General features: G+C 40.7%; 1 protein-coding gene across 1 annotated transcript; it reads right to left on the reverse strand.

Moving 5' to 3' along the window:
* Positions 1–8,466: 8,466 nt before the first annotated feature.
* On the reverse strand, positions 8,467–17,750 carry GJA1 (gap junction protein alpha 1). The gene is made up of 2 exons (XM_057409614.1): positions 17,500–17,750; positions 8,467–11,534 (listed from the first exon to the last, which is right to left on the reverse strand). The coding sequence occupies exon 2, from the start codon at positions 11,516–11,518 to the stop codon at positions 10,373–10,375; it is 1,146 nt and encodes a 381-aa protein (XP_057265597.1). The 5' UTR covers positions 11,519–11,534; positions 17,500–17,750; the 3' UTR covers positions 8,467–10,372.
* Between the last annotated feature and the right edge of the window lie 6,699 nt (positions 17,751–24,449).

Here is a 24,449-nt window from a genome sequence, read left to right on the forward strand (position 1 = left end):
CAGGTGCCAAAAGAATCAGTTCTCTGACACTTTGGTTCTAAAAGCCTGCAAAATGCATCTTCCTCCTTTTCCCTATACATCTAACCATTAATAGATCAATTACCCAATTTGCATTCTGCTGCAAATGGCCTATTTACACTTGACAAGGAATGCCTGAAAAGCTCACAGTTTGAAAAGCTTGCCCAGAGCAATGGAAAACAAGGTGAGATGTCACAGAGCACAGATGGGATCCCAGAGACTAAGTAAAGACTAAGAGAATGAGCAGCATGGAAGAGGATGCCTGGCAGGTCTGCTGTACTGTTCCGTGTGATTGCCCATCTCTGAGCCGCAGCATCCTCAGCCTGTGCCTCGGGTGACTCAGCGCGGCAGGCAGGGTGTGACAGCCACACTGCTGCGGCACCCAGCCCCAGCCAGTAACATCACCTTCTCTTGGGACACACTGAGTCAGCCACAGCGTCGCTAGGAGGTGGAAATATTGCCCCCAGTCCTAGGGCTGGCTTTTCCGCTGGATAGCTGTACCATGCTCAGACACACAGGGTATACCTTACCACTGAGTGGAGGGGAAAAAAGGAAGCAACAACAGATAAATAACAGAGTAGGGCCAAACAGGGGGCCAACAGGAGTGACAGTAGGAAAACATAGCTGTAAAATGGTTTTGAAAATGAGCAGTCTGAATGTATTAAACAAAAAAAAAGGGAGTGTAAGTTTGCTCTTCATATCCTTAATAAGTTTCCGCTTCCTACCCTTGAATTGGACAGCACGCCTCAATACACCTGTACACTGCTAGGTAGAACTGTGAAGCAAACCACATTTATCTGCTGAAATACTTGTTCATCGCATGTTTCAAAAGAGTGCCCTGTAAAGCCCAAAGGAACTCCAGGAGCTCCTGGAGACTCTTAATCTCCAACTTTCCCACCTCCAACACCTTTCACACTGTAATCTCAAATTCAAAGTTCCTTTATTGTTGCATATGGGAAGATCACAGAACAGCTACTGTAGCACAACTATTTCTTTTCAAACATCCGTTTCCTGGTTGCTAACTTTTTTCCTACACCACCTCTCATGTGGCTGTTCCTAGTCACTCCCTTTCCTTCCTCCCGCTCTGAGACCTGCAGCTCCACCACTGTAGAAATAGCTGGCGTGGAAGGCTAACTTATCTTGCTAGAGGACTGAAACAGCTGTGGTTGCTTGAAATATGGAAGGACTGCCCAAATGATTCATCTCGCTGCTCTTCCCCAGCCCTTTTCTTGCTTTGCTGCTTTTCCAATACAGTTTCTTATTGGCAGATACCTGATCGTTGTGACCATTCTGATGAAGCTCTCCTAATGTACCATGGGAAAGAAAAAAGGAAGATTTGGGAGGTACCTCTCATAGCCTTGAGGGCATGTGCTGATTTCTTCTTAAGTAGTCCAGGAGTAGCTAAAAATATGCTCAATATAAAAAGTAGAGAGAATATATTTTACCTAAAGCAAATGGAATAAGCAACAGCAATAAAAGCAAAGAGACTAAGTCCAAACCACCACTCACTGGTAAAAACCTCATTCTGACATATGGTTATGTTTATGGTTTTGTATGATATTTAAATATAACAGGGAAGAACAACATTTGTTAAAAAAACCCACTGATCTTAAAATGGAACAAAAATCAAGGCATGTGGATGAATGTGTCTATTAACTACATAGGAAGCTGCTTCTGTCTGATCACAGTCTTTTAAATCTAGTCTCAAGATTATTCTTTAAATGACCATTAATATATACTATAGTTTAGAAGGGTATCCATTTGTCCTATTAAATCTCTATAAGGGGAATGTATTTGGAAAAAAGCAAATGAAGCACATTAGCCTTTCTGCTGAGAAAATAACATGTGAGTCAGAGTACAATTCTGGTGAAGACAGACATTATTAAAGTTCACTCCAAGAAACTCCAAGTTTTATTTATCCAAAATGTTCTGTTCCTCTTCATTTTTATATTCACCAGGTTGAATAGGCCACTACTGCCTACTGCTCTTTTCAGTTTTCTCAATGTTGTAGTTTTGAAAAGGCTGTTTGCAAACTTACGCTGGGATGACAATCTCCAGCAAATGACAAGCTGGTTTAAAGACCAAGCTCCTGAACATTCACAAGGACCTCTTGTAAGCATGTTGGAAATACATGGACAGTACTATAGCCTTTAAATTGTGATTGGTTGGATTGTCAATTGCCGATGCTGCACTCCAGATAAGTTGCACCCCTAGAGTCTCACTAAAACCTGTAGAAACCTATTTAATGTTATATTTATCATGTCTAAACCCCTTTTGATTTCACCAAATTGCAGATTTTTAATTAAAAAAAAAAAGGAAAAAGCTGGATGAATTCTAGTCTCATGCAAATGAAGACTCTATGTAATGAGATAATCTACCTGTGATCTGTTGCCAGCTTGAGTGAGACACAGTTCAAGGTAAAATGTGTTTAGAGATCTGAAGTAGTAGATTACCAGCAAAGAAAACATTCCTGTTTCCTTATCTTAGGGAGACTGGCTTCCTGATAGTTGTGGATCCTCCTCCTGCACGAAGTTCTAAAACAACCTTGTTCAGCATTTTCAATTTCATTTGGTAGTGATAATGCAGGTTATATGTATAATCGGTGTGGCAGTTCAGATTCTCCTTTTGGCTCCCACAGTGGGTAGTACTGGAGTTCATGCAGTATCATAAGAGATGACTTCACAGCACACTAATTACATAGGGTTTTCAAAGTACTTTGAAGATGAAAAGTGCCGTATCAATGCAACTCCAGGTATTATTGTTTATATAGCATACATAATCATTAGTGGAAGCCTAGCTTTAAGTCCCTTTGGGACTCAGGTGGGAGGAAGATTTGGACAAATTCCACCTCCTCGAACTTTCACTGCATCTGGTTAAGGTAGATAGCTAGCATTCCGAGTTCCTTTCTGTCTCCTTAATTATAAAATACTAAGAAAAAGAAAGTGATTGAAGTAAATGTGGACTCTCATGAGGTGAGATAGAAAATTACTAAGCTCTCAGCCAAAACTTATAGTACTTAACACCTCTAAGATTCATTCTCAAGGAAACAGAATTAATTCACTCATTCTGAGTGAAGTAGGAGAAACACCATCTTACTAATTTATAAATATTTAATGAAGCAGCATATTCCAAGATATTTGAGTGCTTCTTACAACATGACACAAGGGAAAAATAATCACTACAGGAAGCTTTTTCAGTACAAAACATTAAACACCTATTTCATAAGTGATACGCAGAAAAGAAGTGGGCAGTGGGAGAAGATGGCTGCATGGGAGAAGTGGAGAAGATTAACAGGATGTTACGGCTCCCAACAGAAGCCACAGCTAGAATGCAAGAGGGATTAATTTCTACAGTTTTCACGGTCATCCATGCAGAAATCCTTTCACACCCTTACTTTTTAGGACAAGGAATGGCAATTGACTATTCTGCCTTGGTTCTACAGGAAATCTTACAGAAAACAATACACTTTCTCTACTTACATACTTTGATAGCACTAACTGAACATCCACCCTACTGCTGAATGACTGAATGCTACAGTCAGCCCAAAGTCCACAGAGCTGGGGGGTACCAACAACCAAAATGAGGCAGAACAAATTCGTCAGAGATTGCCTTAGACCTCAGCAAGTTACACAAGGCCCATGGATTCATGGTTGGATCCTCTGCACACTCCTGAAATAAAACTATAGGACCTTGAATGAAAGAAGGTACTAAGCTCAGAGCAGGGTTTTCATCTCAAGTCACTCAACAGAAACTCCTTGTCTTCAACAGAAGCACACCAGGTCACACCAGGTAGCATTCTTGCCTGAGTAATATTTCTTTCCCTCCACACACACAACCGAGGTGACAATCTTACAGTTGGCTATATATTCAGCTTTCAAACAACTATGATGAGTCTCCCAAATATATGGCAGAGTACTCTCAGTGAAACACTTTGAAGTAATGATGCATAGATAATTCTGAATATTCCCCTTTGAATAAGGAAATTCAAAGTGTAAGCAGAGCCTGTGTTTTGAAGAGGCCTCCCTGTGGAGAGTGTCCTATTATATGTAAATACCACTGAGCATAGCATGCAAATACGGTCATTAGTGAAGGCTTGAACTTTTCCAGAACAACTTCAATTTTGAGCCAAGCTACTTCAACCTTCAAAAGCAGCAAACTCTATGACTCAGCAGAAGCTGGGGCGGAAAAAGCCTGTTTCAGCAAGGACCGGTGGTTTTAAGATGCTAAAGTACCCAGAGGCTTTTCTAATCCCTTAAGCTATTTTCCATGCTTTTTTTTTCTTACTCAGTTGTAGACGTGCAGAAGAGAACTAATGCATATTCCATGATTGCACCGTTTTGCTATCAATTGTCATTGTATTTCTTTACATATTTGGGCTGCTTATGGTTTCAACTACAGAGCATATATTATAGACAGGAAAAGGAAGAGGTAAGAAGAGGGTGCAAAGACTACTACCCAAGCAAAGCTCACAGAAAAACTACTGAAAACAGAGGCACATTCAGCAGCATTAGGAAAAAAAAACAAAACAACAAAAAACCTCAGGTGTTTGGGATATAAAAACCTTTCTAATAAAGATAAGGAGGAGAAAAGTGAAGATTTCACTCCTTAGCTGCCCAATCCAGCAGTTAGATGCATGTTATAGTGTACCCTACACTCCCTTATCCAGTCCTGTGTAAATTTGATATGGACATCACATAAATGCATTACATTAAAGAGCTCACATCTGTTTGTAAAAATCTTTTAGATTACTTCCTATAAACTTGCCTCTGCACTGAGTTAAAGAGGTAAAAAGAAAGTTGTGAGCAAATAGTATGATTCACATATTCAAATGGTCACCATTCAAGAGTAGCTGATACCCAGAAGCTTTCCATTTGCAGTTACATCAATGAAAATTCGATGTCATGATATATCTTTCTGGATCCAATCTGTTTATGTCTGAAATTGAGAGGAACTTTTACATTGATTTAAATGACTGAAACCCTGGAACTCATGTGAGCATTTTCTGTCAATTCTAATGGGAAGTATGCAATTGAGGTCTAGGTTTGTTTCAAAGAGCAATTTAAATGTCTGAACATTTTCCCTTTTATACTGGTCTAAGATCAGATGTCTCATTTCTTAGGCACATTTCCTCAACATAGTAGCAGAGACCCAGTCTTTTTAAGTGACAAGAGAGTCCACAGTCACCAGAAAGTCATTACTTTTGACCAGCTGACACCCTCAACTGTGTATTACTAACCCAGTACAGCCTATCCCAGACTCTCTGCCTTTAGCTTCTAGCACTGTGCTTCTTCAGCACTTAAAAGGAGTTAATGTAAAACAATCACTGTAAAAACATGTCTGTCTTTGCCCAAAGTGCCTTTGCATTGCAAATTCCAGCAAGCCAGTAAACTGGATGCAGCACTTCAGCTACCATGAGAAAAGAGTGAGGGGAGCCATTTTGGAGGCAGTTGGGCTTACAGAGCAGCTGTATCTATTTAAACTGCTTCTGCACATAGCATCCATAGATAATGCTTCCATGAATACATGCACTGTCTCCTGGTAGTGCTGTATGTTATGAAGTATTTAAGACAAGTTTAGTACATTCCTTTTTTTTGTGTGTGTTGATCAAAATACCTTTAAAATAATACAGGAACCAATAAACTCTTCCTGTTTCGCTCTAGCAATGTGCTAGCATCATGTAATTTACATCTGACACACTTTCCAGGACTCACAGAGTCTGGGTGTGAATATGTCCTTAGGCACAGTCAAAAGCACATGGTTTAAGTCAGGGAAAGGCAGTCATCCCTTTGTAGAGCTGATCTTGCAGCCCTGTGTTTCTGGAGCTATTATGTTAGAATAAATCAGAGTAAAATGGAGGGCCATCAAAGAGTTTCAAGGGACTGAGCCAGAGAATACGTCTAGGTAGGGATTTCTCAGGCATGACTTATGCCTCTGACCTTATTGTCTATGTTGGCAGTAGAAATGAAAGTAATGTAGGAGTAGCTTCAGCAGCTCCATCCCATCAGAGGACTGCTTTTTTTTTGCCAGAGAAATCCTCAAGAGCCATGTGCCCCACCTCAGTTGTCAGAGTCCTCTGGCAGATGTAATGCAAATGCAAATGGATGGAGTGAATAGCAGAAGGAAAGGAAGACGTCTTTAAGGAGATGATGGTCAATCTGACTATTTATATAATGCACTGCATTAAAAAACTATTGTATATCGGGGCACTGCGTGAGCTCATGAGAAGGCTCAGTCCTGCCAGGTTTGGATTAGCAGTAAATAGAGAGAAAACGTTTTACAGGAGTAAGGTAAAACCTATTTTCTGCCCTATTTTGTTTAAATTCTGGAAAAGGGAGCAGTGGTAATCATAGAGGAATTACAAGAAATTAAACGTAGCCCTGACCCAGTGGGGTAGAAACAGCCTCCATCAAATCTGAAGGAGGTTTTGATCTGACATATCCAGAAGTCCACATTACCAAGGTCAAGGTACCTTCAGATCTGGATCGATTCCCAGATTTGAGTTGCAAAACTCTACCCCTTACATCACTACTATTTTTTTTCTTGAATCAATACCATGCCGCAGAGAAATTCCAAGGGAAACACCAGCACGGTGTCAATGGGCAGTCGAGTTGGTGATTCTATGTAGCACAGCAGCACCACAGCCAGCCATGGTTCTGGAACAGTGAGATGAGTACATAATTTAAAACTGACCCATTTCAGGGTGTGTGACAGGTTCACTGTCACAAAGTTCCAGTTCTCAAGCTATTACTGCAGTTTCCACTTTAAATATGAAAATTTCATTTCTAACTTAGGAAATAACCTTACTGTATTTAAAACATCTTGAAATTGCATGACCTGCATATGGATTTTAGGCTGTCTGTAATTTGTCCGTCTTTAATCTTTACAAACATTTCAAATTACTGGGGCAGGGTGGGGGTCTTAGGATGAATTTCCCTTTCTTAAAATACAAGAAACACCAACATGAAGTTTAAATACTTGACAGGTTTTGAATTAGTTTTTTTCTTGCTGCTTTGCTTGTAATCCTGCTTTTGTTCCAATTACCTTCAGAGATGTGTATTTTTAAAACAACTTTTCCAGTTTGAATTCCGTATCTAACATATTCTACAGACGTTGGGAAGCATGCACTAGCATTATACCATACGGTATTTTTTGTCAGCTGCAGACAATGCAACTGCTGCTGCAGATATGCACTGGGAGAAAGCATATAAAGCATTGGATAAATGGCACACAAAATGTGTCACTCTGATGATTCTGGAGTGTGTAATGAATGCACTCCATATAAATCTGGGTGGGAGAAACGGCCTGTGGAATGTCTTTACCCTACACACGCACAAACATGCATTACCCACAAAAGATCACTCAGAGCGCCTTGGCACTGAAGCACTAATTTGTATCAGTTGTCCAAGATGCCTCAAGGAACTGAGTCCTTAACGTGGAACATACCTGACAATCAGCCTGTCTAGGAGACACCAGATTTTGTCTCAGGGTGAGACCTTCCCTGGATGTTTCTGTATCCACCTTTCCAAGGGCATGATCCTCACAAAATGCTTGGAATGCCCTTCCCTTTATACAGATGAACTAGGACAAGCCAGCTGAAGTATGACTCATTGTTATTATTTAAGGACTACTTGGAGGAGTCATTCCTTGTGCTGGTTCTTGTGTAATATCTTTTAGAGCTGTAAGTCCACTACCACTGTCCTGCTTATTTTCCCCCTTGTTTACTAGTAGGAGGGAGGAAGAATTTGGACCTAGAATGGCAAGCAAATTTGAAAACAGAAAGCTGTATGATAACTGCATGACCATTGCATTTTGATTTTTCAAATAAAAGAGTTTGAGCTATCTTCCCTTTACAGTTAAATGCTGGAAAACCAAGCACTGTATGTCTTCATTAGGGAAAGGGACCTAAATGGTGAAGCAGTAAACACCATGTGAAATCCCAGCCTTATTAAAATCAGTACCTTTCTCCCATTGACTCTGAAGGAATGAGGATTTCATTCCAGAAATTGAAACTGTCAGTCAAAAAATCTGATTACATGGGGAAATGTAAACTAGAGGCAATGATTTCATAAGGTTGAATATCGGTCATATATAAAAATTGCTTTAAAAAATATGCGATAGTATCTTACTACTACCTTTTTAATAATAGTTTGCAAATATATATTTTCTGAGGCTCATGGCAAGATTTTAATTGCAATAGTTCATGCTGAGTATGACTTCGTTCAGAAGTGGCATAGCACAAACAGTGCTTGGTCTTCCAGTGTTGTGAGAGTATCTGAATCTGGTCCTGCAAAATTTCAGTTCAAAGTAAATCCAGATGGATTAAATAAAGAATACTGCTGAAATGCAGTGCAACTGGGGAAAAACAAAGAGGGGAGGAACGAGTTTGGAACTGTAAGACTGAAACAAAAGATATATGTCCGTATAAAACAGTAAAAGACAATTAGAAAATATATTTATACTAAATTAAAACTTTATTGACTAATGTTCTCCAGACAACATGATCCAATGGAGTATGGCTGCATACATGCAATGAAGTTGAACACAACAGTAGTTTAACATGGAATGTCAAACAAATTAATACAATCCATTAAATGAAACAATTTATCTGTGTTGCTGCAAAATGAAACCAAGCTGTGTATTTCCTTGGTCAACCTGTGTTCAGCTAAGAGGCTATGCATTTGAAGAAACTGGTAGATTTCCTTAGCATGTATTTCAAATAAATTAGCTAGAATTGTACTCTTTAAAAATCCTTTCAACTTCACTTGCATTTCAAACAAAATCTAAGTGTAAACACTAAAGTTGCTAGAGCCATCTAGAAAGACCTGTCAAACTCAGAGTGGACATTACAGTTCAGTGAATGTGAATATTCAGAACAAGAAAAATACCAGTTGCTGCAAAAGTCATGTAGGCATATTTTATTATTAATCCAGCACAAAGCATTTCTTCTAAGTTTCTCACATAAAAGACTAAAGCTTGCTTACAGTACTACATCTTCTATCATTCAAGCATCATTATTACCTATCAGGGAGATTGGCTAGATGACCTAATGGGTCTTTTCCACCCCTAAGTTCTACAAAAGAAAATCATTCATGCCAGTAAGAACATTGTTCGCTACATCCTGGGCTTGATCCTGTAGCATTTGTTCAGCAAAACTCCCACTGATTCAAAATATTTTCCAGAGCAAGACATCCAGGATTAGGCCCTTTTGATTTTATTTTTTACAAAACCATCCATTTAGGATATGTGGAAAATATTCTATAAAATTAAAAAAAATACGACATGTGCTTGACTTGCATTGAAGGAATCAAGAGCATGTAAACACCATAGTGGCCCACATCTTCACAATACCCATGAGAAAGTGTCAACTGCAAATAATCTCTGTGCGTTTATTTCCCAATGAATGCTTCCGAGGGTGTTTCATGTGTATCTTTACCTCCACATCCACACACATATGTACACCCTTAACATACATGAGGGTGTGACAAAATTCATGAAAGCCAGTTGCTTGCCTGTCTTAATGCTTAAATCTGCAAGTGGCAGCAAACTGGGCTTTATATGATACTAATTAGACTTTATGTGAGCAGCAGGACACAAGTATCGCTGTGGGCAAAAGAGTGTGGCTGCTGGTTCTACTAATGTGGAGCCAACCCGGTTATGCACAAAATCTACCTGCATGAAGAGCTGGAAAAGCAGGTGACCAAAGCATTTCTTGGTGGGCCATATCTAAAATTTGAGTTGAATGATTTAGAGGCTGTAGATTGTCCAAACAGGAGCCTTTTGACAACCTGGAGGACCATGTTGGGAAGTTTACCTTCAAAGTGCAACTTTCCAAGAATGGAATGTTCTTGACAGGGAAATGATCAGAGGCAATCCTGGACTTTTTTGCTTGTTGAATAAGAAAAATGTTTTCATCTTCAGGCAGCACTTCACCCTGACAAACGTGAGTTCAGTTATTATTGGGTTTTAGTATTACAGAAGATTCTTTAGAAACAAACATGATAGTACACACATACACATACACTCAGATATTTACAGCCTTTCTAGAAAAAACACCCCCCTACCTTAGTACTGACTACCTTTTTCTTATTTTTTTTTCTTCTTTTTAGTATTTAAATTCTTTAAACCAGCTACATTAAATACCAATGTGTACTGTACCACCCCACACCAACCCTACATTCCCCCCAAAAAACAGCAAGTATTTTAAAAGTTTGTTCGCTTGTTTGTTTGCTTTTATGGTTGTTAAAATCCTCTGCTTGAGACTGTTAAGTACCACCTCCACTGGAACAAGATCAGCACTGACTGCATCTTCCAATGCATGTCGTTTCATAGTTGAGCAAGTACTGCAGCTAGAAGCCTAGATCTCCAGGTCATCGGGCCGAGGCCTGCTGCTGGCTCGGCTGCTGGCTCTGCTGGGAGGCCTCTGGTCCACAATGGTGAGGGGCTGCAGCTCGTGCCCCGACGCCAATTTTTTAGTGTTCTGGTGCTCATCAGAGAAGTCGAAGGGCTGGGCATGTGAGTTGGAGATGGTGCTGCCAGCCTGCCCCATTCTGTTCTGCTCCGCGCTGTAGTTGGCCCAGTTTTGCTCGCTGGCTTGCTTGTTGTAGTTACGACAGGAGGAATTATTCCTGTCTCCGGTCACGAGCTTGTACCCTGGAGGAGACATGGGAGACAAGGGGGCAGTCGGGGAGGAGCAGCCATTGTAGTACGCATATTTGGGGGAGCCACAGTCCTTGGAGGGGCTTATGGCACCGCTGTGGGAGTAGGGGTCATTTTTCCCTTTCACACGATCCTTTACACCCTTGAAGAATACGTAGAAAAGCTCAATGATGTTCAGAGCAAGAGACACCAAGGACACAACCAGCATGAAGAGGATGAAGATGGTTTTCTCAGTTGGACGGGACAGGAAACAGTCCACTCTGTGCGGGCATGGATCTCGCTCACAGGTGTAGATGGCATTCAGGCTAAACCCATAAATGTACCATTGAATCAGCAAGAAAGCCACCTCGAAGACAGATTTAAACAGGATGCTGATGATGTAAGTACGGAGCAGTCCCCCACGCATCTTCACTTTGCCATGCTCTTCGATTCCATACTTGAATTTCTTAATTTCTATTTGCTTGAGGTGCATATCCACATTCACACCGTCATTTTGGACCACCTTGAGCTCTTCTTCTCGTTTGTTCAGCTTCTCTTCTTTCCTCATTACATAGAACACATGTGCCAGGTACAAAAGTGTAGGTACAGACACAAATATGATCTGCAGAACCCAGAAGCGTACATGGGAGATGGGGAACGACTTGTCATAGCAGACGTTCTCACAACCAGGCTGTTGAGTGTTGCACCGGAAAGCAGACTGTTCATCTCCCCAAGCAGATTCAACTGCTGTCCCCAAGAGCAAGATTCGGAAAATAAAGAGGACAGACAGCCACACTTTCCCTCCTGCAGTAGAATAGGCTTGAACCTTATCAAGAAGTTTTCCCAAGGCGCTCCAATCACCCATCTTCACAGGATGCTGGCTAAAGAAGGACACACAAAAAAAAAGGGATAGTTAAGACAGAGCTTTAATACCTTTGATACACTGAATCACAGACCAATGCTAACAGAGCAGTGATGTCAGCTTGGTTTTAATTCATGTGTTTTACGTGATCTGAAGAGCAACCACAGTTTTAGTTAGTCTGCAGGTGGAATGGAAAGTCAGGGAAACTGAAAAAGAGAAAGTAACACATAATGTCTCAGAGCACAATGAAAAACAGAAGTTTCTAACTTCACTCCTGTTTTCAAGAAGACCCTGACAAGCTTCAGCTTCCTTGGTGGCAGCCTCAGTTCCATGATATATACCTGCCTCAGGTAGAAAACAGCTGTGACACACTGGTGAAGCAGGGTGTGTAAGCGCAGAGTGGAACAGCCTGAAAATTCTAAGAACACATGAAAGATTTGTCTCTTTCGGTGTGCATCACTCACAGTAGTTTTTATGTTCACTCTTTAAAAAAGAGTAAGAAAGCTAACCATCATATAACCTAGATACAAAAGGTTATACCAAGTTAATGCCAGGGTTGGGTACCTAAAATTTTATCCTTGCAAGAAGTGTACTGTATTTCCTACAGCAACATGAAACTGAGCTCTTGCGTATCTTGTGTGTAATACAGTTAAGAGTATAGCTCCTAATGATGCCAAGTTTATAGTATACTGAATTTCAGAAAAAATCCCTTGGTATCTACGCACAGTTTATACATTGGTATTTGCAGCACAGAGATCACAGTTAGCATACTTTACCTACAGTTTTATGAAACAAAACCAGTAAATACACAAAGTGCAGCTAGGCTCATGTTACTAAATTGGAGGAACTGGTTTCCTGTTTATCTGTGGCTTGCTTGATTCATCAGTTTCAGCTTTGCATTTGCATCTTTTTGTATTTAAATTCCTTCACTTTGTTTTGAAAGGAAAAAAGACTTAGCAAGAAAAAAGGTAAATGAGCTCTTTCTGTTTTTAAAGCAACTCCTGGCATGCAGTTTGCATTCCAAGTGTGGAACACTGCAAGTTTAAATTGTCTCTCTCCACTTGAGTTTTAAAGTGCGAATTTCTGGGACACAGGCAGCTTCTTGGGGATATCTAGCAATACACAGGATGACAGAAAAGGAATTGTTTACTTTATGTTCTAGCTTCATAGGAAAACCAAAATTCAATATAGGATTTTTATCAACTGGAGAAAGGTAATCTTAACTGCATTAAAAACGTATGTTTTAACTTACCCCACATGATCACATATGTGAAATTGGGCACTTAAAAAAAAATCACAAGTTTTCCTTTTAAAGTACACGCTGCTGGGTATAGGTATTTGTTCCGTGCATACTGAGTAATCCCTTCCTGGTATTAATAGTTCTGATATTGTCCAAATGATTTCCTCCCCATCGCATCATGGATATATTCCCTAGTGAAGGTCATTTATAGAAAAAAGCCCTTTCTGGATAATTCATAAAATAGGAAATTTTAACACCAAGGAGATCTGCTTTCAAGAAGCAGTGAGTCACTGGAAACACATGATTGTAAGTCTGGCAAGCTCAAGCATAACAATAGATGCCAAATAAAAACACACCGTTCCTGCCATCGGAAAGAGTCTGGGAGAGTAATGGGAGACAAGTGTTTAAAGCGCTCACTCTTACAGCTCAGAGATGACAATTATCTTTAACCCCTGTAAAATACCCCAGGGACATTTCCTCGGTCAGATTAGTCACCTTGTTCTGAAGTTTACCTACAGACCTTGCCTCCAGACCCTTCCCCAAGCAACTAGCTCTTCACATGAATGAAGCCCCATCAAAGGGTCAGGCCTCCTCCAGACTTAAATCTGTAAGCCGCTGCTGCTGCTGCTGGGAGAAGTAGGCAGCGTGTTTGTATCTGACACATCCCTTCGGCCATCCCAGCTTTCATTCTCCCCAGGAAAGGCGAGTGTGTCTTTATGGGATCTGGTGGCGGAGAAGGAGTCAGGCGCACGAGCGCGGAGGTCTCCGGAAAGGCTGGAGTGAAATGTGACCAGGTTCCTCCTTAGGCTGGGATTGTTAAAACAGAGAACAGCCTGTAACTATACATCATGTGAAGTGTGTTTTAAAGGGAAGCTATTTGCTCCATGTCGTGGAATTGGACAGAAGGAGCCTTTTTCCAAGTAACAGCTTCTTGATTTAATTAGTTAGGTCTGTGATGATTCGAAACTACTGCATTAACAGACTTTTCTCAGACTCAACATATTTTTTTACTGTCTAAATGTTATTTCAGATTGTAAGTTTGATTAAGAAAACAGAGGACGTGTTATTTCTAGGCTGTTACGTGTGGTTTGTTTTTTAATTACACTCCACTCTGGTCCATTAATGCAACATGATTTACTTCACTTTTGACCTACTTAACCCCACACCTGCAATATTTTGAGAATTTACTACCTATTTTTTTTAATTTGCTTCAGCATGCAAAATTGCTAAGTTTCATTTATATCCTCTGGCAATATAAACTCCAGGAGGAAACATTCCATGCTTGAATTACTCATACATAGCTTTGAAAAGCAACTTTTTTTAAAGAGATCAGTTACATGCTGGCCTTTGCCAGTGATAAAAACCCCTCATCAATTCAAAACATTGTGCTGTTAATCAGATAGCCTCGTGGTGGCACAAATATATTATTCCTTTGCTTAAGTGGATTCTATTGCTTTATGAAACACAGTACTCTGTTTTGTTGTAGAGAAAATTCATTCATCGGCTCTAACTTGTTTACTTTCAGGGCACTGAAAGACCATTTTTATTAACTGATTACAGTATCGGTTTACTGTGTATAAAAAGAGGGTTTGTATCAAACAGTTATTTAAGTATTCTAGCTTTGTAAATAGTTTGAAATGGATGGTAGATAACCTATACAAATAGTTCTTCAGCATTCTGGACTTCTTTTAAAACTTCCAAACACCTTAAATGAGTCCCCAGAAGGACAGAGGTTGACCTGATCAATTGATTTCAGTACTTCAGGAATTTAAGGACACAGCTCATGATGAATATGTGTATTTCATAAGCTCTTACTGTCTATTACTTTACAGCATTATAACCTTTTTCTGAAACAGACCAATGCTGGCCTAGTAAACTCTCTGAAAGATGAATTTCTTCCAGGTCCTACTGTGTGTGGGTAAAGACGGGAAAAAGCCATAGAGCAGCAGGAGATATGACAGCATTCATCTGCATGGGTTTTGGATGACCACATACAGAAGAAATTTGATTTGTAAGCCACAATTAAGAAATTCTAGAACTATTTTTTATGGACAGTATTCATCATGTCATCTGGTTCATATTTTCCAAGAAGAATAATGCAAACTCAGTGCTGTGGTAACATGCCCAGGTCTGACTACAGTGATAAAAGCTCACATGCTAGCTGATGGAAGAGAGGTAAGGGTTAGAGTGGGATCTAAAATGGAATTGTGCAGCTGAAGCAGTTGGGAAACAGGCCAAAGTTTTGGTTTTCCAACTTTTCCTCCCTTTTTATGAACGCTCACACACACACAAATAACCAACAAAAGAGAAGATTCTGGACCTTGAACATCAATCAGCTTGCGTATTTCCCCAAAGCAACCAGCAGTGCAGAGAAAGCAGCTGAGATGTACAACTGATGGGGCTTGGATGGGTTGGAACAGTGAAGACTAGTTTTCTGAAACATTACAAGTGTCAGTGAATGTCTTCCAGACATTCCCCTGGAAAGGTGTAGCTCGTGTAGGTCTGCGGATGAACGTCAGTCCCTTTCATCCCCTGGACAAAGATTATGTGCTAAATGGTTGCAGTAACTGGGATTTAAAGTGTCACAACTGTGTGGTTTTTTCCGCTGTCTGCTAGTATTGCTGGTAGTCAGCTGCTAGTGGATCTATCTACCCATAGCCTTTGCCTCTCCCGTCTTGTACCCTCTACACCTAATTTAATTCTAAGGTGTAGTTGCAAAAGCAACTCTAAGGACTTTTTTAGATATTCTCTAGTTGTACAGATCAGGTCTACCTTGTGTGTTACTGCCCAGATTCATCCCTCTCCTCGCTTGCTTTGAATCAAAGATGAAACAATTCCCTGAGTGGGTTTCAGACCCTCTTTGTGCTCCTGCCAGTGGATTTTGAAACCTGGATTTCTGAAACACATTTGTTGCATACACTACAGCCCAGGTGCCTCCACTAAGGATAAATTCAGTGGGTAACATGGGGAAGAGATACCAGAGACTGGGGGAAGGACAGCAACATATCTGATGAAACAGATAGATTGCTCAATGTCATCTAACCTTCCTCACACCCACAGGAATCCTTGGCCTAAACCGACATTCATTTCAGAGACAAACAGAAATAATCTTTCAGACTTGCATAATATGAGACCTGAGATAATGTTACAGTGTTGAATCGTTTTGCACTTCTGAGTGTGTAAGTGCTCAGATTTATGATGCAAAACAAATCCTTCTCTTCCCTCCATTGAACCCAGCCTGCTGCTCACCCTTCTCCCATTTGTATGCTTGTTAGGTATCATGGGTCAGTGCCAGTGTTTGGCTTTGAAGTTTCTGAAGGAAACACTTCAGTAAACATCCCAAAGACTTGAGGCTTAAATTCTGCAGTGTAGTGTGCCGTCCAGATGTTAAAAACGGCAGGATGAAAGCTTCACGCGAGTCCTCCAACTGGCTCCCTATGCGCATACACACGCACACAGATAGAAGTTGGGCACAAGGTGTCCATAATCCATTTATGTCCCCATTACCAGGGTTTTTTGCTTTAAGTCTCACATACAAAAATCAAAAGCAACTCCTCAGACAAAATACGCCACTTCATGATGCTTGCTGGTTATCTCCAGGCAAAATGTGAGGACACACATAAGCGCGCAGTATTCTTGCCTAAGAGGAGAACGTGTTGCTTGATAAGATAGACTCTGTGCTTAGTCTGTCTTTCAGATGAAGGCTTTTTCCTGCCTCCTCGTGTGGCTCTTTAACTACTGGCTAGCAGCAAGCAACAACTGCTGTTAAGAAATCACTCCAGGTCTTGCAATGTAAAAACCTCAGTTCGCCAACAGATGCCATGAAGCATTTTTTTCCTCTGCATTTTGGCATTTAAACCTTCAAGGTAATATAAAGGGAATGTGTCATATTGGGATTATGACACATACTGTGGATATTCTTTCAAGTTCCTCCTAGACAACTTGCATTTACATCTACCCAAGACTTTCACAAACTTTGCCAGCGTGGTAAGGCGTATCATGGTATCTTACATTCCTTCTCTAAAATCCCTCATCGAGGTTGCTAAAACAGAGTAACTATATACAAACCAGGTTAAAAAACCATAACCCACGTCTGGATTTTATCACATCTATATTAAAAGAAGAGGGGAAAACCTATCAGGAAGACCACGTGCCAGTCACCACTGCAGTAGCTACAGCATTTAACAAAGCACCTAATTAAGAACCTTGTTCCGCGCAAACTAGTAGGCATCAATCAGGATTTCCACAAGAAAGCAAAATGTGCGGGGCAGAAATGGGGTGCACTCAGGACAAGGTCTCCCTGTAGCTGACTTCTCATGCAACTTCGGTACCACCGAGGCAGCTGAGGTGCCCCTCCAGTGTTTAGCTCTTTAAAGGAGTTCATTTACCCTGAGAGAAGGAAGGGCAGAAAGGAGGGATTTCACCCAAACACCAGCAACAAGTCTGCAGCTCAGCCCCGCAGCCGCAGCTTCACCACGGTTCCTCCTTCAGTGGAACGAGGCTAGAAGTTGTGGAAGTGCAGGAGTTGAAGAAACGTGCAGAAAGAAGACGAAAGAAAGCAGAGAACTTCTGCAAGTTTGAACTTAGCAGTTTATGAGAACTCACGCTTCTACAGATGTGCATTTTAAGACAAGTTCAGCCACCAGCGCAGTAACACAAAATGCTTGGGGTTAAAAAAAAAAAAAAGTGTTTTCAGAAAAATGTGATACACAAGAAGATGAAAAAGGCAAACTTTTCAACTTACCCTTGCTGATGAGCAGTGAAACTGGATCAGAATACTTCTTTGGAGGGTTAAAGTAAAATGGAAGAGCACGTTCAGACACTCAGACCTATTTAAACTTTAAAAGTCTACTGATGCTTTCTATTTTTCATCCTTCCCCACTAATGAGAGAAAAGCGCTGATACCTCGTAAAAGTTTTTTCTACGGTGGAACACTGGGAGAGCTTTTAACAAGTTTTTAAGGCTCTGGCTGTGCAAGAGGAGGGGAAAAGGAGGGGTGGCAGCCCGGGAGGAGGGGCGCTCCGCGAGTGGGGAGGAGGAGGAGGAGGAAGAGGGGGAGGAGGGACAGAACTGAAGGCACAGCAAAAACCCGCCCGGGGAAGCGGGGAGGGCTGGGGCATGGAAGCCCACTTGCTGATCTAACAAAACAAACATGAGGAGGCAGCAGCCATCCAGCACTTCCCATCCCCCCCCCCCCCACTGAGGCCACTGAGGGCACCTGGGTGGTATTGCATCCACATCTGGACTTGCCTGGGACAGACGAAACAACTTGGCTCTCTGGTGTGCCCCGGGAGTTTCGCTACAGGGAGAGGGGAAAATGCATGAAAGGGATTAATAGGTAACCAGCGTGAGCCTCCTGGATGCTGGGGCTGGACCGCATAGCTGCTTTCTCCAGTCCCTCCTTTGCCACCACATAGGAGAGGAAGCCCTCTCAAGCTTTTTTTGTGAACACAGCTTTGTTTACTTAGTTCTATTTCTTTTACGTGCACACATGAACATATGCACCAGGAGCAGCGTTTTGTTTCTACAGGAGATGCATCACACTTTTTTTTCATTATTATTTGTGTGTGTGTGTTTGCGCGTGTGGCCGTCCCATGGGAGAAATGAAGAAATGATCTCACATTCCAGGAAACTCTTTCCAGGAAACTTCAGAAAATAAAGCATAGTCCAGAAAATCGGTCTGCCATAGTGAGAAGAAATGCTCCTGATAGGTTTTGAGCGCATTTTGCAGAATAAAAGCGTGCTCCAAAACTAGTCTATTCAATTAGTATGAAACTAGTTTGGCTTTGCTTCTGACCAGTCCCTGGTTAAACACTCCTTGAAAAATGCCTCCTCTATAGAACAGAGATTAATGTATTTCTTTGCCTGTGTTAGCTCTTCACACATGGATTCCAAACTGCATTAGGAATTGCTCTTGTACTTTTTCATGTTACGGGGTATTAGCTCCCTGGTAGAACTGCTTAAGAGCTTCTCTAGAAGGTTTGTGTTTAGATGGTTCTTAATGGAGTTTTACATTTTGGGTCCTACCTGACTCATTTGGGTTTCAATTAATGTTATAGGCTATTTCTGGGCCCAGTAGTGTGGATGAGCATTTTATGCTCTTTAAAGGCTACAAAGGAGGGGATAAGTCCAGTAATGGCCATTAAGAGGTTCCCAAATAAAGGTCCTCTTTACAGTTTCTTCCTGAAATAATGAATGTTACACTCCACAACACAACCTAGATATCACTTCTTACTTTTCACAGCCCTTACTGCTTTTCATCCAGAATTCTCTGGAGATGAGAACTAAGACAAGATCTTTGTAGAAAGATACTCAGCAGGGGGCTTTGAAGCTGGGAAACAAGAACACTGGTTCCTGCTCTGGAGTTGTTTGTAGCAGACCACACTGCCTCCTGTTTGAGACAAAGAGCTAGTACACTACGTATGTACGCCTTCCATTCCTCTGACTTCAGGTACAGATGGAGGTTGGTTTCCCTAGTCTGCTCCCCTTCCTTTGGTACTTAGTTTTGACAGCTTTTTAGTTTTTACAGTTGTCCAAGCCATGTAGCAGAAAGAAGCCTTTTCCTTCTGTTCTCTGAGTCTTGTTTAAAGGTTGCTTTTTATCTTCATAGTAAGGGAGAAATTGAGCTTTGTGCTTAATAGGCTGTGGGCCCTTCTTGAAAATGAAAAAATTGTAATAATAAACCGTAGCGTTTCACTGCTTTTGTGACTATGGTATAGACAGTGAGCAGAATACAGGTAATGCTCCTGCTGCTGCCCCATAAAACACGGATGTTCTAGAGCGAAGTACAAAACTCCACCAACGAGGCTACATGTGTGCTGGTGCTGAGACAATGAGGAGATTTGGGATGCTGTATGTGTTGGTGCTGGAAAAGCTGCCTCTTATGAAAGCAGAATTATGCCAGGAAAAAAAATGCTTGAATTATAACATGCTAGAATACAATGCTATTCTTCCCTGTCGAAGCCGGCAGGCTCACAGGGTCCTGCTTGCCTGATCTTGCATTTTTCCATGTATCTTCCTACATAGGCTTTGCAATTTTTCAAGCACTCTGTTTTTAAAAGAAGGACTGAGAAGAATTTCTCCACTTAAATAAAAAAAACAGTAATTGTGAGAAGCCCAGGACTCCTAAAATCCACTTTGGAAAACTAAAATATGTATGTTAGTAACAAGGGAAGAATAATTTTGCAGTAATAATAAGCATAACACTTGGCTTTGCTATGGCTTTATCCAGATGAAACGGGAAAGTATTTCAAGTCTTCACTATGATGCTCTGTAGAATTAGGAAGAATTATTACTAGTCCTGATAAAAATACCTTAGAAATGTCTTCTAGAATTTGGAAATCTGTCTGTGATCACATTTCACAGCTCATTACCAGAACATACCCAGCTTCAGATGATGCAGTGATCTACCCTTTCACAAGGTTAGCAGAAAGTCTCACACTCAATTTGCGTTGTAATGGAAATAAGCTTTTCAGATTGAATGATTGTCTTCACACACAACTCTTCTTCAGCTGAAGCTGTGTTCAGCAGGACAGCACAGGGGTGTCCGACCTGAGATATTTGCAAGTCTGTTCTTAATCATGGACTAAGAGACGGGGTAAGAAAATCACAGATTTGAAGCTTTGTGTTGTGGGTCACAGTGTCTTTTTACATGATAGAGAATAAGATTTTAGGGAGCAGAGCAGAGCTCTCTGGTACCTATATTGCCGTTCATTGACACGTTTTGCCTTCTGGAGCACACAGCGCTGCCTTGTGAAGCAATCTTTAGCATAGCAATGCCAGGACTCCAGAACCTGTTTGTCTTGGTTTGGCAGGCTTACATCCATAAGGGCACGTTCACACTGCGACCCAGACACAGTGCTGCAGCCCAGGCTCAAAGTGCATTTCTGGGACTGAACCTTGGGGCTTGGGGTGACTTCCACAGGATTTCTGTCCACTCTCTGCTGAATCTCAGCTGAATCAGTGAAATAGTTGAGAGCCTGGAGTTCCTTTTCTGGGTAGACTTCCCAAAGGAATCATTAATTGTATTATTTAATATTTTCAGCCTTTGACGCAGATTCATGGTTAACACAGTCCATTGTTTCCTTTCTGTTTATTACCTGAACACATTCTATACAGAAACGTTTTCCTCATATTGCCTCCAAATACTCCCTCAATAATATTTTAGTAACCTGATTTGCTTGGAAAGCCGTGGTGAATATTTCACTTGGAAGGCTCTCCAGTCCTTAGATCATTACAGAATTCCCCATTGATACCAGTTGTGCTCATATTCTACTCCCAGTTAAGCACATCTGAGGTTTATGAAGCTCTTAAGAGGAATAGTATGTCTTCGCTTGTTTTCCATTTGTGTGCTAAGTTCACTTCTCAATATTCTCACGTATAGCACTGTCCTCATTCTGTGCAATTTGGGAGAGGAATCCATGGACTGAGTAAACTGAGCTGAATATACAGTAAACTGAGATGAATATACACATGCAATGCAGATTTTCTTAGGTGCCTTTCAAGGCACCTGTGCAGTCACCCACGTCCCTAGATGGCACGTAGGCTTCAGCATGTTTTCACCTATATCCCTTCTCACACATTTGGCTTTAAAGACAGACTTGTGAATAATGTGTGTTTCATGCCCTATTGAGGTAAAGCTTCTCAGAACGTCCAAAGAACAATAATGCAGTATTTCTTGATTACCTAAGCACATAAATGTGCAGAGTAATGATTTTTTTTTTTTTTTGTTAAAAGCAGACAGTAGTTTAAGGAATTTACATCATGTAGAAATACAACAGAGCTTTGAAGTTGCTGGCCACAGTGCTTGCATGTTCTCTCAGCTGGGGTGACTGGGCTGGAGCCCACTAGAAGCTGCTGCTGCTGGTGCTGCAAAACACAGATTCCTCCCATCCCTGGGTTTCAAAGAGTCATCGCTTGTTCAAAGCAAAGGCAATTAAAGGCAATTGTCATCCATCAAGGCGGTAGCTGCTCTCACCGGCATGGCATGGCATATATAAGAAAATATTTTTGGATAATCATAAGAACAGTAATAATAAAAAGTGGGATAATCACAAACCAGTCTAATGGTGAGCACACGACATTCTTTATTGAAATGGGTCTCTTGGATTCGTTTGCTATGGAGTTACTAAGGCTAGATATTCCTCAGGGAAAAAGAAGGCTTAGTCAGTGTAAGATAGCCTGCAAAACTAAAATACTGCCATTTTAAAAGAGACCCTGCTGGAAGCATGTGAAGACTGAAGCAACTTGGATAAAAATGTGGAGAAGTTCTCAGTGGCAGAGGCTACCAGATTAGAGCCCTGCCTAGCAAATGGTCACTAGTGTCCGGAAATACTTAGCACTGTTCCACAGTCATTTGTAAAGAATCTGAGTGTTTTATAAAAATAACATTGAACAAGTTATGTGTATTAACCTCTTTTACTGAGATAGGAAGTTTGTCATGGAGAATATCAGCAGCTCTTCTGAGTCATAGACAGCTCATGTCACAACCGTGATTAGGAGCAAAATTTCTTAAGTGCCAGACTCTATCATTTAAGCCCCAGATTCCTCTCACCTATTCTCTACTTCCTTTTGAAATATCAGCTAGCAGTAAAAACAGCTAAATGGGTGTTTCTTTTTAAAATTTATGAGGATTGCGGAGAAGGAAAACACCGTCTTAAAAGTTTGGGGTGATTGTTTCCTTTCTGTTCTTTGTGCTGACTGGTGCCTGCCACTTCATACCACTAAGAGTATTATGAAGATCTCACCACAACTATTTCATGGTGATACTCAGCTTGCTCACTTTCCCATGCTCCATTTAGAAATACAGATTTGCTCCTGGCTCACTCATGGACAGAAAAAGGAGAAGGGTAATACATGGAGGCTCAGATCCTCTTCAGCTGTGTCAAGGAACTTCTCAACCTCACTTCAGACAGCTTAAACACCAGAAAAGCTGGTCTTGAAAGGGTTTATACCAACACTGCAACTGATTCCAATCAGTATCTCCTCTGAACTAGCTGCCCCTCTAGAAAGACACTAGAAAACCATTCAAAGAATGAAGTATGAGTTACAGATCCTTATGAATTTGGCTCCACCTTCTGTACACAGTGAAAATAAACATGAATTATATTGCGTCTTAAATGTCACTGAAGCTATTTTGTTTTTTTATTTTCCATTTCACTTTCAAAAATCCTGCACTGAGGTGGTCTCATGGTACTTTTTGAGCTTTTATTTCTCTGTATTGGTGTTGAGGTTTTCCAGTCATTTGGCTCCAAAGAATCGGAGGCTTGTTTAAAAAAAATTTGGCCATTTCAGGTTTTCAAACTGTAGAGTAACATAATGTGAAAGTAATATAGTCTGTCACAAAACAGTCTTTAAATTTCTTCAGGGGGTCTTGCAATGACTGAATACACTAGCAATGAAATAAAACAAAATTTCAGAACATGTATTGACATCATTTGCCTCTTACTGTGATGGGTAATCTCACTAAATCCAGTAAATCTGCACACATTAAGAACTACCCAGAAATGTAAATAGAGGCTACACAGCCAAACTCCACTGCACAAATAAAATAAAACCAGCATAGGTATACCTTCTCTCCCCCAAAATTCCTACCCAGTTGAAGATACTTTTGCACCTTTGTTGATGAAAAATGTTTTCTTCAGTTCCAAGCTGAAAAACAGCTGTGCAATAATCATTGTGCTTTGGATGTTTAGAAAGAGTGGTTTTGACGTAATTCTAATACTTTTTATCCCGGCTTTTCAAACAGCCACTGCCTGTGGTAGTCTTTGAAGTCTTGTAGAGATTGGTGAGTTTTCCACATGGCTAAAACAAGGGACAGAAAGTTTGGCTACTTTGGCCATGTCAGAAGAGCAGAGGGGAAAGGGTGAGATTGCCCCTCAAAAAATCTTACCTTTTCCATCCTGTCCTCAGAATATCCTCAGGCCTTTATTTCATTTTGATTTTTGATCTTCTCATTTAAATCGGTCCAGATTTTCAATCAGTATTTGAATGAGTTTGATAATGGGAGGCACTGTTTTTTAGTCACAGAGCAGTATTTCTACATATAGTTAGGCAATATCATTGGTTACAGTAAATTAAGTTGAGCTACTTCAATACTTAAATAAGGATTAAAGTCTGGCCAAACATACTTTTTACCCAGAAGATCAAAATGAATGTTTTATTTATGTCGCTCTAGAAATTGTCTAATAATTGGAAATAAGTTCCTTTTTTGTTACCATCTTCTACATAGAAACAGAACGAGTATCAGTGATTTTGCATTTATTGTTACATACATTTGAATAGGATTTGCTAATCACATTTTTAATCTATTTTTAAAAAATCCATCACAAGATTAGGGAATGCCTATGGGCAGCCTTTTCCTGTAGATACAATCATTTTTAGATTGATGTGCAGGTTGGTCCACATTTAGCTGGGGGACTGTGTTCACTCACCTGCAGACAATCAAAGTTGGTCATTTTAAAGTCTTCTTCTCACACAGCTGCCACGGAAACAAAGAGGATCAGCTTTCCTCTCACTTTAAGCTTTTTTTTTCGGCTGCAGACAAGAGAAATTTAACATCACCTGGGAGAATGGGCCTGAAATACAGTATTTCAAAAGATTTCTTTAGGAGAGGGGCAGGGTGCATGAGGTTTTCCTATCTGAAAGGCAGAGGCATGCTCACTGGGTTTTTTGATAGCATCATTGGGGTGTTTG

This window comes from Pezoporus wallicus, unplaced genomic scaffold (genome assembly GCF_028554395.1).
Source record: "Pezoporus wallicus isolate ANWC-B61680 ecotype Strahan unplaced genomic scaffold, APGP_CSIRO_Pwel_v1 contig_3817, whole genome shotgun sequence".
Lineage (NCBI taxonomy): Eukaryota > Metazoa > Chordata > Aves > Psittaciformes > Psittacidae > Pezoporus > Pezoporus wallicus.